The 14,604-nt window shown below is 49.5% G+C and overlaps 1 protein-coding gene across 3 annotated transcripts in view; it reads left to right on the top strand.

Annotated features, from left to right (window-relative positions):
- The window catches only part of NBAS (NBAS subunit of NRZ tethering complex), a 160,195-nt gene that overhangs the window by 128,399 nt on the left and 17,192 nt on the right, over nt 1–14,604 (top strand). For all 3 annotated transcript variants that reach the window (XM_045580476.1, XM_036434642.2, XM_045580477.1), the window contains exons 44-47: nt 750–1,084; nt 8,291–8,509; nt 10,916–11,118; nt 13,181–13,270. In XM_045580476.1, coding sequence (XP_045436432.1) covers nt 750–1,084; nt 8,291–8,509; nt 10,916–11,118; nt 13,181–13,270 — 847 coding nt within the window. The remainder of the gene's footprint in view (nt 1–749; nt 1,085–8,290; nt 8,510–10,915; nt 11,119–13,180; nt 13,271–14,604) is intronic.

The following is a 14,604-nucleotide window of genomic DNA, read 5'->3' as shown; positions in this document are numbered from 1 at the left end:
TTAGCCTTTTATTATATAGGATTTATACAGGACAAGACAGACATTTTACAGCAGGCATTTGGCAGAATTACACCTGAGTGGAGCCTATATGTTTAAAGCGTATGTGGAGACCATTAAAGTAAGAGCCTTTGAATTTTTGATAAATTGCGGGAATCTTTAGAATGGTATCCATGTATCTTCACGCTCATAACGAAGCCATTAGACACACTAACACCCCTCAAACCTCTGTGGTACTTTATAATTTACAAGGCACTTTCAAGTCTATATTTAATACTCATGACAATTATGAGAATTTCCTTCAGCGTATCAGTGTGAAGTTTACTGAGTAACCAAATTAGACATGGAGTAGACGCAGAGGACAAGGGGTGCGATTCATGCCAGCCCTCAAGTCCTTGATGAGATGCCAGGTGAATACACATGAACCCATGCTGATTGCTGTGGGCACTGTTGGGGGAAAACCAGGCCACGGAGGGATGGCAAGAGCCAGGAGGCCTGGCGTCTCCAATGGCCAGACAGGAGGTAGAGGCTCACGGAAGTGAGCGGCTCTTCCGGGATTGCAGAGTTGATCAAATTGCAGGCTGGGACTGGATCTCAGATCTTCTGGTCTGTCTCACGGATGACTGAACCATCTGCTACACCTACACTGGCCGATGAGCGTGCGCTCAGCCACGCAGGGGGCTGGGCACGTGTGGGAAGCCTCTGCATGGCGCCGGAGAGGACTGCTCTCTCTCTCCCTCTCTTTCCAATAGGACTGGACTACAAAAAACTGACCGAGGAAGGCACGAACCCTCTGGACGCCCTGCAGCCAGTTCTTTCAAGTCAGAATATCTTATCTATTTCCAAGCTCATTCCCAAAATCCCGGGCAAGGACGGACGGATGCTGTCCCCGAGCTCCCTGTACACCCTCTGGTTACAGAAGTTGTTCTGGACCGGAGACCCCCAGCTCATTAAGGAGGCCCCGACGTCCCCGCCCGAGTGGCTGCGCGCCTTCGAGGTCTGCTCCAAGTACTTGGATCGCCTGCACCCCGGGGACCTCATCACTGTGCTGGATGCCATTACGTTCTCTCCAGAGGCGGTGACCAAGGTAACCGAGCGGCCGCTTAGAGTAGACGGTTCGGTTTAGGAGGCAGGAAAGCTGCGCTTGCGTTGGGTAGATTTTGTTTTTATTTCCTTCCTGGAAATGGGGAATAGTCACAGTTCAGATGTGCTGTAGTTTTCACAACATGGCATTTCATAATAAGGACTGCATCCGCTCTCTCCGATGGACAGGTGGGAGGAGCCTCCAGCACCCAGCTCACCGTGCATGCACCCGTAGCAGGCCAGCAACTTGGTTGCATTTTCCAGTACTACTCCAGGCTCAGGGCTGAGCCCTTTAACTGGACTCTAGGTCCCTGAGCAATGTGTAGCTTCCCTCAAATAGGTAATGTGGGCCGTTGTCTTTCCTTCCTGCCCCCTCGCCCCGACCTCAGTGTCAGACAGCTGTGCATCTCTCACGGGCATGACCTCCCTACAGACTCTCCGCCTCTGTCTCGCTGATCGTGCTCTCGCGCAGCCTCTTTGTATCTTCGCTGGCCCGTCTGTGCCGCTGGCTGCCTCATCCCCCAAGTTGGCAAGCCCGCCTGGTACTCTACCCCAAGAATTGTTGTTATAGCTAATGGCATCCTGAAAACGGAGCAGAAAGGCTAAGAGTTCAAGTCATTTGTTGGGCAGTTGGCACAAGCACAGGTTTGAACATCTCCGGGGAAGCCTCGTGTTAACTACCCAGCTGGATTCATGGCTGTGGGTAACCAAGCACTTCGTTCTCTTATTAGTGTAACGGTTTTAAATTTTACAACCACTACTGTAAGAAGGAGATAATCAAGTTTGTATTTTTTGTATTTTGTGGGTTTGTGTTTTTTTTAGAAAAAAAAATAGGATAATTTTAGAGGGAGGTAGTATGATCCTATATAATAAAAGGCTAATATGCAAATTGTCCCCTAGGGCAGGAGTTCTACTGACCAGGAGTTCAACCAGGGGCCGGGGCTGGCCAGCCAGCTTTTCCAGGCCTCTCCCCTCGTTTGGCCTCGCCCCTGAGTCAGGTAAACCTGGCTTTGAGCTTTGAACCTGCCACTAGGGCTCTGTGGTTTAGCCTCAGGAATCTGTTTGGCTTTCCACCTGCTGGAGGCAGAGGCTGTGGCTGAGTAATCTGTGAGCTACTTAATAGTATTACTCTGGTTTTAATAGGTGAGTTCAACCAAAGTCATCTGGTAACAGGACCACAATTTAAACTCAGCAAAGCTTCCTCCAGGGCCTCTGCTCTAGCCCCGGAGCTGCACCGGAGCGAGCAGTCAGGAGCCATTCTAGGAACTGGGGAGCGGAGGATCAGGAGTCCCGAGCATCCTCCGTCCAGACGGAGCACCTGGTTTGGGATGTGTCTGGTAGGGCTGAGTCTGAATGAGGAAGGCCAGGCAGGGTCCTGGCAATGTGGGGGAGAAGACAGGAGCACAGCACACATTGGTTTTGGATCTGCAAGATCGGGAAGAGGCTGGAAGTCCTTTAGCAGTGCAGAAGCATACGCTGGAGGGGGGACCTGGGCCTGGCTGCAGGGGTGAGGCAGGAACAGGCGGGGAAGGTGGAAGGTTAAGGCCTTCGCTCCCCTCAGGCTGACGGAGTTTTCACTGTTGTATGTGAGGGCGGGAACAGAGCAGCATGACCAGCCAAGCCATATGCTAACTCGGACGTGTGTGTGCAAGTGGACAGACGGTTTTAGACTCTCAACAGCAACCATTTACTCAAAATTCATTGTAAGAATTGGATGTCGAGTCCACTTAGGTTGTAAGATGTTGTACTGTTTACTGTCATGATTTTAAGTTATAGCACATTCTCAAGACCTTAGTTTCTTAACCTTGTACCTGTCGGTGGACTGCAGGTGCAGGACGCAGTTGTTCGTGAGCCTCGGGGTTGACCCAGTGCGGCCGGGTGGGTGCATTCTGGCTTGTCCTTCTCTCAGCACAGCTGGTCTCATCCTCGGCCAGAGGTGCTGCTGTCAGGGCCCCAGGAGGTGGTTTTCTGCTGCATCAGGTTAAGCTGGAGAAAAGTGGGGCAGAGACATTGAAATCAACTTCATATCTTTGTATTTCCCCTCATTTAATTAATTGGCAAGCTCTTTAAGTTGTCATCCAGCGAGGAAAAGGATAAAGTTTCAATGCAGTGCTGTTCTGCAGAGAGAGAGAGAGAGAGAGAGAGAGAGAGAGAGAGAGAGAAAATTCAAACTGCAGAGCAGTCGCACATGGCCGAAGACACATTGGGAAAAGGAAATGCAGCTGGATTTGGCCAAATTTGCAAAACACCAGATGTTGCCACAGCTAGCACAGGATGTTAGAAATGTGAAGTAAGTGAATATACCACACATATGTAGTGTACAATTTTCAGATGTATGCTGGGTCCAGAACCAAACTTCGGAAAGAACCGGGGAGCTAGCTCCAGAGTGCGTAACAGGAAGACCAAGCTCAGAGGCCAGGATTGAGAGGGGAAGGGCCCCAGAGCTTGAATATAGTACCTATTCCGGGATAAAATGCTCCAGGAAGGCTCTTTGCCCTCCTGGTTATGCTCATTCACTTCCGGTTTGCATTTGTGATTCTGTATATCCATCACCTCCAACGTCATGCAAATTCCACTTCTGCCCACAGGACATATGCCACTCTGTGAATATTTCCCCCAGAAGTTCTACGAAATTAAAAATGATCAACAGAGTTGTTCGTGCTGAGAGCTTTTACAGTTCACTTTCATGTAATGTTATCATAACGGGGTGCTTTTATGCTTAAAAGTCTTGTTTCTCTGCATCCAGAATAATTCCTGAAATAGAAATGAGCATTTAAAGTGTTTCTTGTGACCTTACGGCTCTAATATTTTTATGATAGCTCTGCATTGAGTTATTGTTTGAATTATTGCATCCTGCATTAGATCAGAACAACATAGATGCATTAACATTTTTGATAAATATCAAGTATTAAAAATAAAATTGTATTTTAAATGTACATCTAAAATTCAACACAGTGATCTGTTAAAAACAATTTTTAATGACTTATCAGCTGACTGCTCAGATTCATAAATTTTGTTGAGAATAAATAATTGGGAACTGTGTGACATGCATAAGGAAATTTAGCTCCGGTTACTAGAATCCTTTCACACAACAGTGTTTTGAATGGTCCCTCTGTTGGGCGTTCCGGAGTTTTTTGGACTCTGGGACAGTGTGTCCCAGTGGGATTCGGGGAGACCGTGGACAGGCCTCTCCTGGGGGAGGAGGCAGCCTGCGGTGAAGGGAAGTGGATGCCCTGATCAGGAAGGTCAGTGTTAGGAAAGAGAAGTCAGGGAAGGTGAACATTCAGAAACCAGTGCCCTTCCATCTGCACCTGTGTATTCTTTGGAAAGCCTTTGAGTGAGGGTGGCGTGCACACCCCAGGTGAAAGAATGTGTGGTTTCCCAGCATGCTCCGCGGTGACCCCAGCCCCCTGCTGGCCTGCGGTGCCCACCACGCCTTTCTCCCCCACCCCCAGAGCAGGGGGGACCTTTCCCTGGCAGCGAGGTTCAGGAGGAGCTGTGGGGTCGGAGCCCTGAGCTATTGTGACCTCTTTTAGGAACAATTCTTCCCCTTCCCCCGAATGTAGTGTTAGCTGCTGCTCTGCCCTCAGAACCCCCTGCGGCAGTGACCACTGTTCAGGGGCATGTGATCCCTGTGGGTGTTTGCACGCTGGAAGATGGGGGGTCACAGCATGGAGCACGCGCTTTATAAAGCCGCTCCCTCTGCCGGGAGCCCGCCTCACCTCTTCCTCCCAGGAATACATGCGCAGCCTCCACATCCTGGTGGGCTGCCCCACCTCTGTGCAGACTTTTTCTTTTTAAATGGACTTGAGAGAGGAAGGGAGAGGGAGAGAGAGAGAAACATCAATGATGAGAGAGAATCATTGATCATCAGCCTCCTTTACGCCCCACAGTGGAGATTTGAGCCCACAATCTGGGCATGTGCCCTGACTGGGAATCGAACTGTGTAAGTATGTGGGTGCATCTAGAAAAATGTCTGGCCAACCAGCATGGCTCAGTGGTTGAGTGTTCCACCTATGAGCCAGGAGGTCACAGTTCGATTGCGCGTTTTACGAATATTTATTGTTGTGTTTGGTTTCCCCATTGGGATGTAATCTTCACAGGTAGGGAGAGTGCTGACTTACCTTTGTACCCCTGTGCCGATGGCAGGCCTGGCATGTGGCGAGGGGTGGGTGTTTGAGGGGGGAAAGATGAAAAAATCCGGCCAGGTTCTCAATGGAGACCAAATCGAGTGGCTATCCAGGCATCCTTTATTACTCAGAGAAATTGCTTTCAATCTCAGAGTCACAGCGATGTGGAAATGTGTGAATAAGATAATTTTGCTCTTGATTTGCCCATTGTCCTGTGTCGTTGCTGTTACGGTGCAAGCAGCATGCCCACCCCGGTTTCCCACCTGACTCTGCGGGTAGCAGCTGGGTTTCCTGGGCCCCCTGCAGCGTCTCAATCTCAGCCTTATCTTCAGAGTCATGCGATGCTCATTTCAAAAAGGAGAGAGCAAAAGTGCCTGCTTCGCGAGGCTGATCAGCCTTGAAGCGCCCACCCGTGAGGAGAATGGCCGTGTGGACTTTAAATCAGGCAGTGCCCTGAAAACAGTCCCACCGAGGCGCCAGGCTCCTGCGTCAGCCCTTTCTGTCACGCTTCCCAGGCGTGAAGATGATGAAGAACCTACAGCCCCTCCCGTGGCCACCGCTGCTGGCTCCGTCCTCCTCTCTGGTGGCCTCTACTTGCCCTCTGTCCCAGCCAAGCTTGTTCTCCCAGGCCGGGGGACCCTGGCCATTCTTAAGCCCACTCACTCCCCAGGACTCTCCTGATGCACAGCCTTCTTTACAACCCGCCCATCGGGACAAGAGCGCCTCTCAGGACCCTCCACAGCGTCCCATCCTGACCCTGGTGGAGGTTTATAAGGACCATGCTTCTCCGTATTTCCAGCCAGACGTGGACACACCTTGGGTCGGGGGCCTGATCTGGTGCTGTCTGTGTGCCCAGCACCCGGCCCAAGGCACCCTGCGTGCAGCACCCACTCAGGGGACGTTGTCTATAGAACGAATGAAACGGAAGTCATTGCTAGTTTCATGTCCTTGTGCCTCTTGCTACGTGATTACCATGGACGGGTCATGTCCCGATGGCAAACATCTGGCCCCAGTTACTTTTTGTTTTGTTTCAAGGCCTTTAAAATGTCCTTTCCTGGTTTTAGTCTCATGGAGCCCTCGGCCAGGAACAGGGTTTTGCAGAGTAAATCAGAGCCTTCCGGCACATTCTGAACATGTTTCTAGGGACATGCCAGCACGTGTCATTTCAGTGCCTCTTGGAGGGTCTTTCACACGTCGTTGATGAGAGTTGATCAGCGCTCAGCGGCTACTTCCCCTTGGTCTGCGATGGGTTAGAGGTCCTGCGAGGCCAGTGATGTCCCCATTGGTCTGCGATGGGCTAGACGTGTGAGGTGCCAGCGACGCAAAGACCTGGGAAGAAGCACAGCTTCTGCCCTGAAGGGGCTCGTTGGTGAGTCAGGGAGCCACACACATCAGCAGACGAGTGGAATGCAGTGTGACCTGTTTTTGGATCGGGGAGAGCACGGAGTGAGAGAGCGTGTGCCTGGCGGAGACCGTGTCAGGGCGACAATGTTCCGGGGTGAACTCTGAGCTGATCTGGAAGGACCCACGAAGGGTGGCTTTAGCAAGGATGACCTTTCCCCCTTGGAACCTGCAGTTTCCTGTTTCTTTGGAGGAAGCTTCTCCTGCAAAGAGTTTATAAATGGGGAGCGAGTGAGACGCATGCATGCCCTGGTCCTCAGTGTGCAGCTGCCTTCGGTGGTGTCTGCATTCTCAGAGTGCATGTTGTGTGGCCAGCCGGGCGCCTGAGGACACTCACAGTTTATTCTCAGTTAATCCCCAACTGTAGATTCTCAGTACTGAAGCCCAGGGGCTGGTGAACTGCGGCCTACAGGTCAAGAAATGCACAAGAGGCAATGGCGGCTTGGGGCTGCTGGGTGGGAATTGGGTGGGGTCTGGGTGTATGTTGAAGGTAGACCCAAGGAGATGTGCAGATGTCATGGGTGACTCCTCAATTCCATCCCCTCCCCCCTATTCCATCATCTCCTATACTAACTGTGATTTCCTAAAGCCTGGCTCATATTTTTATCTCATTTTTCCAGGGCCTGGGAAATTGATGTTCATTATCTATTTATTGAGCAATAGAACCATTTAGTCACTTATCTTTCAAAATCCACATCTTTTGAATAGCAATTACAGAGTGCTGTCAGGGAATAGTTTCAAATCTTGGATTGGTTATTATGGTAATGATGCACATGAGTGACACGTTCATTCTGTGGGTTTCAAAAAAAAGACAGCTAAGAATAAAAGTACCTTGTGAGTTGGAGTTAGTGAAGAAACTGCTATTTTTGTCCATCTTTTTCTTTTACTTCTTGCTTGTTCCATCATAGGAGAATTAAAAAAAAATAAGTTTGCTAACTGTAAATTCACTGTTAAACTAATACTTCTTAAACTCACCCTCATGTCCTTCGGCAATAAACTTGTTTTTACAAAGTTAAGAGGTGAAAAGCTCAAATGCCCAGTGAAATGAAATGCCCAGTGAAATAAAAGCCCTTGAATCTTTGTCCTAATATTATCTAGCTTCTTAGAGGTCCTGGCTCATCAGGAAAATTAACTTAGGGTTGCATTTATTTATACTCTATATCCTTGATAAGTGTCAGGTTATTTAGCTGTTTTTAAATACCATTAAAAATAAGGGTGAAGAAAGCTTTTCTGATGAAACTGGGAATGAGATAAAAAAAAAAAAAAAAGTAAACTCTGAAAATATGCACTCACCTCCTGTGGCCAATAGCAAGTTCTGGAAAGCACAGACTTCTGCGTGGTCTAGACCGAGCACACTGAGCTGACAGTGTACATGCACGGAGGGGAGTGGACTGCGTTCTTAGATGCTGGAGCAGAGGACTTGCCAGCAATAAAAATATATTAAAAGAAAAGACTCACGTAAAAAAAAAAAATCTCTTTTTGCTGGTATAACAGGGCAAATTAAATTCCACTGTTTTTATCTTCTTCACAGAAGAAAATCTGGGATAACAGAAGCCCTGCCCACTGATAAGAGTAAAATGTCACCTTTGCGCTCTCTGTCTCACAAATGCCTTATTGGACACGCCATGGCCAGTAGCTGGGCCGGTCTCTCTCACTGATGTCCCTTCCTCTCTGCACAGCTGCCTGTGGAAGTGCGGAAGGAGATGACGGGCAAGGCCATTCAGACAGTCAGACATTTCATTGAGAAGCCGCGGAAGAGGAATTCGGAGGAAGACGTGCAGGAGGCGGGGGACTCCAAGGTGACCTATGCGGACACCCTGAGTCACCTGGAGAGATCCCTCGCTCACCTGGGCACCCTGAGCCACAGCTTCATCATTTCTCTGCAGAACAGTGAGCAGGTAATGAAATGAGCACGTCTTCCAGAAGCTCAGCCGGTCGGCTAATGTGGGCATTTTCTTTCCTTTACCCCGGACAGCTGCGTTAGCAGTTCTGGGAGGGTTCCACCCTGCAGATATCCTTAGAAGTGGTCCTCAGTCCTTTAGCTCTCACCTCTTCTTTATCAATTGACAGTCAGTTCAGTGTTCACTTCTCTTAAAAGGGTTTTAGGCCGCTTCAGACCACTGATAACCTGAGAGGACGGAGGTGAGTGGATAGCTAGGAGGGGAGGCGTGCCCGCCAGGCTGAGGGTGGGGGCCCTGGTTGGACGCCCGCTTCTAGCTGCAGCTCTGAGCTCTCAAACCGGACAATGGTAGGTTTCCCCCTGAATTTTCAGAAAAATTCAGAAATCACCACCCTGCCTGTTTCAGTAGGTTTATTTTATTTTTTTTAAAATTGAGTGTATTCCTTCTGTTTTTGTATTCTTTGTTTTCAGTATAACTTTATTATTGATACGAATTAGTTTGCTAGTGAACTGGATCCCCATTTGGTTTCTAGTTGAGACCCTTGTGGTGTCTCAGAAAACACTCATGAGGTTAGGGGCCCCTGCCCACGGCCAGGCGTGAGGCCCAGTGTGCCAGGGCTGCCCACGGAGAGGCAGGAGGCCAGTGTGCCAGGGCTGCCCATGGAGAGGGAGGAGGCCAGTGTGCCAGGGCTGCCCACGGAGAGGCAGAGGCCAGTGTGCCAGGGCTGCCCACGGAGAGGCAGGAGGCCAGTGTGCCAGGGCTGCCCATGGAGAGGGAGGAGGCCAGTGTGCCTGGGCTGCCCATGGAGAGGCAGGAGGCCAGTGTGCCTGGGCTGCCCATGGAGAGGCAGGAGGCCAGTGTGCCAGGGCTGCCCATGGAGAGGGAGGAGGCCAGTGTGCCTGGGCTGCCCATGGAGAGGGAGGAGGCCAGTGTGCCTGGGCTGCCCATGGAGAGGGAGGAGGCCAGTGTGCCAGGGCTGCCCACGGAGAGGGAGGAGGCCAGTGTGCCAGGGCTGCCCATGGAGAGGGAGGAGGCCAGTGTGCCTGGGCTGCCCATGGAGAGGGAGGAGGCCAGTGTGCCAGGGCTGCCCACGGAGAGGGAGGAGGCCAGTGTGCCAGGGCTGCCCATGGAGAGGCAGAGGCCAGTGTGCCAGGGCTGCCCACGGAGAGGCAGAGGCCAGTGTGCCAGGGCTGCCCACGGAGAGGCAGAGGCCAGTGTGCCAGGGCTGCCCATGGAGAGGCAGAGGCCAGTGTGCCAGGGCTGCCCATGGAGAGGGAGGAGGCCAGTGTGCCAGGGCTGCCCATGGAGAGGCAGAGGCCAGTGTGCCAGGGCTGCCCACGGCCAGGCGTGAGGCCCAGTGTGCCAGGGCTGCCCACGGAGAGGCAGGAGGCCCAGTGTGCCAGGGCTGCCCACGGCCAGGCGTGAGGCCCAGTGTGCCAGGGCTGCCCACGGAGAGGCAGAGGCCAGTGTGCCAGGGCTGCCCACGGAGAGGCAGAGGCCAGTGTGCCAGGGCTGCACGAAAAAGCCCTGGCGGCCTTCGGAGCGTTCGTCTAGGTGGTCACCGGAACAGCCACGGGGTTTTTAGATGTCCTTTCCCATAACTGAAATGTTGACAGATCAGTAAGTATCAATACATGTAGGTGAAGACAGTGTTTAGATGTGTACATTTTTAAAAACTAAACTTTAATCATGCTATAGAAATGAACCTGTGAGTGGCCATTGATCCCATTGTTTATTTTTCTTAGCTCTTACATGTTTAGTAAGCATTGTGTTCTTAGCTTGTAAAGAAACATCCTAACTAGAACAGTTAGCCGGTGGAGAGGAATTCAAATAATAAATGACTGGAAACTTCAAAATCCGTCTGAGATTTATAAGCGCAAACCCCTCCCGGAGAAGATAATGGGGAGAATTCAAGTGTGATAACAGTCTCACTTCAGCTTGTGTTTCTCAGTCATGTTGGCCTGTGATGCATGGCATGGAGTGATGGGGAGAGGGGAATGGGGAGCCCCTGGCTGGCCCACTGTGACCCACAGTCACAAGAACTAGGGCGAACGTTGGCTGTTCTGGTCTGTGCTTATTAGTATCACAGTTTTGATTAAAAATCTAAAGTTTTTAAATTGTCTTCTTTATTTTTAAAGAAATATGTTATATTCAAATGGGAGAATTATCACTACTCTCCTTGAAACATGCCTGGTCTCAGTGGGTAGAGTGATGGGCCGGAGGGTCATTAACCAAACAGCCGTTTGTTTCAATGAGGCTGCGTTGAAAGGTGCCAGGGTGCCCTGTGTTGGGCCTGAGAAGCTTCTAAAAGCTTCACTGTGTATGTGTAGACATGTAATATTTGTGGGCTGTTTAGATGTTGAATACTGCTTCATTCATTCATTCATTCATTCATTCATTCAGGAAATACTGCGGAAATACAGTCACCTCTACGATCTTTCCCGGTCAGAAAAAGGGAAACTTCACGATCAGGCCGTGGCCATGTGTTTGGACGGTCAGCCTCTGGCGATGATCCGGCAGCTGCTGGCGGTGGCCGTGGGGCCCCTGGACCTCTCGCCCAAGGACGTAGTGCGGAGTGCCGTGACGAAAATCATCTCCGCCCTGAGGTGAGTGATGCGGAGCCGTCCAGGCAAACCTGAGCTGGGACTCTGCCGGTGACAGTGCCCGGTTCACGGTTGTTGGGAAGAGAACACACCCTCATGCAGGCACCACAGCCCCTGCGTGAAGTGCTGTGCAGAGTGAGAGGCAGACGATTACATTTCCCCAAGTCCTGTGTGTTGAGTCTAGAGAAGCAGGAGGACGCTTCATGTTGGTATTGTGTGTCCTATGTCAGGGAAGGGCTAACTTCTGGTTCCACACCCCTCCCTCCCGGTTATTCTTGAGACAAGGGGAGGGCCGAAATGGCACGTGAAACAGCCAAGTGTCCGCTGCCTGGGACCTCAGGGCGCACTTACAGATCCCGCCTTTCCCAGGGCCCCTTCGTGTAGCTGGAGGAAACGGTTCCCAGAGCTTCTTATGAAGCTCCCAAGGCCCAGTCAGGCACATTACGAACAAGTTAGACTTCTGTCTGCAAAGTGTCTTAGGATGTGATTTACCTGAAATGATGGGGGAAAAAATTAAAAACCAAAAAACTCACACTTGAGAAATTCTAGCTTTGCATTGATATGCTGGTATCTTTATAGGAATGCATCCAGAGGGTTAGAACAGAGAGGAGTTAAGCTAAGAAAATAATGAGTCGTCGAGTGCTTTGTGTGAATAATGCAGTTAGGCTAAAAGATTTAGTTGTGCTTAATTCATTCTCCTCTTAAGCGTTCTTTGTAATTCTGTATTGCTCTTGAGGAACTTTTTGATTAAATGCATGTCAGTTTCCAGCAGCTGAACTGAAATCAAATGAGCCTTTATCAGTTTAATTACCCCAGCTTCATGCAATTTTCACCGGAGTGCTCTGAGGTAGCTGGCGATTTTATATGGAGAGGGAGAGAGAGAAATAAAGTGTAACATTTTTTAGAAATAATAAACGTCAAATTAATAAAGCCTTGTTTTACTATTAACATTGGCTTTGGTGGTGGTGGTGGTGGTTACAAAACCACTTTCCTCTTGCAAATGATGAGAGGTACTTATTTGCCACATTTTGTACCTTGGGTTTCAGAGGTTTTTTTTTTTATTGTTTCTTAAGTCAAGGTTTTATAGGCAGCAAAATATAAAAATTTTGAATCATCCATGCTTTATGAATTTAGTTTCTTTCCTAAAAATTGCACATTTTCATTAATAGTTACAGATATTTTTACATGAAAAAAATTCTGATATAAGATTTACTTGTAACCTCCTTCGCTGCACCAGTTCTGCTTCTGGAGCTTTGACTTGGGCCGATCTCATAAATGTTATACGGTACTTACACACCCAAGACCGTCCGTAAGTGTGAAGTAAGTCTTTAGCAGTGGAAGGAAAGGGGACATTAGGAGTTCACCCACCTCTTGTACAGGAAAAGGAACTCCCGTTGACGGTACCCATAACCATTACCTTTGAGGGAGTTAGTAAAATGTGATAGGCATAAAACAACAAAGGCATGAAAATAACTGGATCCAGCAGTTGACTTAAATCATATAACTTAAACTATTCAGAAAACTCATCTAAAACGTCTTTTTCCTCTGATGCATTTTCAGAATTCACTAGAGTTTCAGACTCACACAGCGGTACACCGGGCGCAGTAATAGTGCCTGTGTCATGGGCCGTTGGGATTGTGGAATGGCAGGATATATGTAATACGTAGCAGTGCCTGATCTCTGCTAAGTACCCTGGAAATATGAGGAAATAGACCTACTGGAGAATGTGCCTGATTACTACATATTTAATGGTGGAACTAGCTCGGGTATTTAATGTCCATGGAATGCTTTTTGAATGACAGAATGTAAGTAGGTTTTTTTTATCTTCTTGATAGGAAAACACAAATGTATTAGACTGGGAGTTCCTTCCGGGAAGAAGTGTTCTTTTCACGTCCTTGCGTGCAGGACAGGGCTCCATACGTTTGCTCTGCAGAGCTGCGAAGGTCCAGCCACAGGGGCTGTGCCGACACCCACCACCGCACTCAGATACCACTCAGGGTGTATCTGAGTGCGGATGCCGAGCTGCGTCTGAGGCCTTTCTCACTGTTCCTCTCTCCCCCCACAGCGGAGACGGCGCCGACCTCGGTGGGCCCCGGGACCCGCTCCAGGTCCTGGAAGGCGTCGTGGCAGCCGTCCGTGCCAGCGTGGACAAGGGGTAAGACTGGACCAGGCCGGCGGTCTCACTCAGCGCCGTCCTCAGGCCTCAGAATCACATGTAGTGTGCGTGACGCTTCCAAGACCAAGCACTGTTTCAAGGAGTTTCTGAAAGGAAGAGCTGAGCACTCTTTGCAGAACTAAAAGGGTTTCTGCAGGTGCACACACGGCTTCCCCAGCTGCATGTACCCGTCAGCTGTGCTCAGCGCCTGCCCTGAGCCCTGTTTGCTGAGAGAGCCTGGGCTCCTCGCCTTTCTCCTAGGGAGTGGGGAGAGCTCTCTGGCTTAGAAAAGGGATTTACAGCTGTGACCACTAACTCAGTGGCTGAGGATGGAAATTCCTAGAGTATATGTCACATTGCTTTTTAAAAAGCTTTCTGTGTGCTAGATCTGTCTTGTCTGAGGTCTAAGCACATTCACGTTGTATAAATCTAGAAGGTATGTGTCTCTAATGCTGTTTTTAGAAAGAATTTCTCAGCTGCATGCAGTGGCAGTGATAGGAATAGCGGCAACCATGAATGAATGGTTAGATACTGCCTGAGTTTACAAAGATCTCCCCTACGTCTAATCTCCAGGTTGACCCTGGAAGGCCTTGTCCCAGTTTTTCTTTTTTAATGGGAAATATGATATATATATATAAGCTTAAATGAACATTATGGACGGTAGCTATGTTGTGCATTGACCTCTGGGGGACAGACACTCGACACAGGAGTTGTCACCTGGTGATCATTGCACTCCCACTCCCAACCTCCCTCCCGTGGCTTGCCAGCCTCTCTTGGTCCCTCCCCCTGGCTGGCCATCCCCGATTGGCCCCCATCACCAGCCAGGCTAAGGGACCCCACCTATGCACAAATTCATGCGCCAGGCCTCTAGTTTAATAATAATGAAGTGTGTGAGAAAACTCTCAATAGTTCCATTCAGTAATATAGTTCTTATTTGCATATTAACTTCTATGCCAGTATTGTTCAGGAATAGATACCTTTTTATATCGTGTTGATCAAGATTTATAAACACATATTTCATGATATTTGCTTGCTGTTATAATGTCTTTATCCTTATAGATTTAAGATTACTATTTTTGATAGCTGCGTATGTTGCTGCCATGTTCAGGTGAGGCTAGAAGCTCAGAGAGGGAAATTGACTTTTACCAGGTCAGACCTGGGACTAGGGCTCCTGTCTGGCTCACAGTCACAACTTGGCACCCAGAAGCCTCAGTGGCATATTTCCACGCCTTGCCCCATGCCCAAGGTCTGGGTGAAAGACTATAGGATGAGCCATGTATGTGAGTGTGAGAGACACTGCGAGCAGGGACTCTGCTTTTCCACCTTTGACCTTG

The sequence above is a fragment of the Pipistrellus kuhlii genome, unplaced genomic scaffold, assembly GCF_014108245.1.
Source record: "Pipistrellus kuhlii isolate mPipKuh1 unplaced genomic scaffold, mPipKuh1.p scaffold_m20_p_13, whole genome shotgun sequence".
NCBI classification, from domain to species: Eukaryota; Metazoa; Chordata; class Mammalia; order Chiroptera; family Vespertilionidae; genus Pipistrellus; species Pipistrellus kuhlii.
The sequence above is the reverse complement of the archived record's forward strand: the minus strand, read 5'-3'. Positions and strand labels throughout refer to the sequence as shown.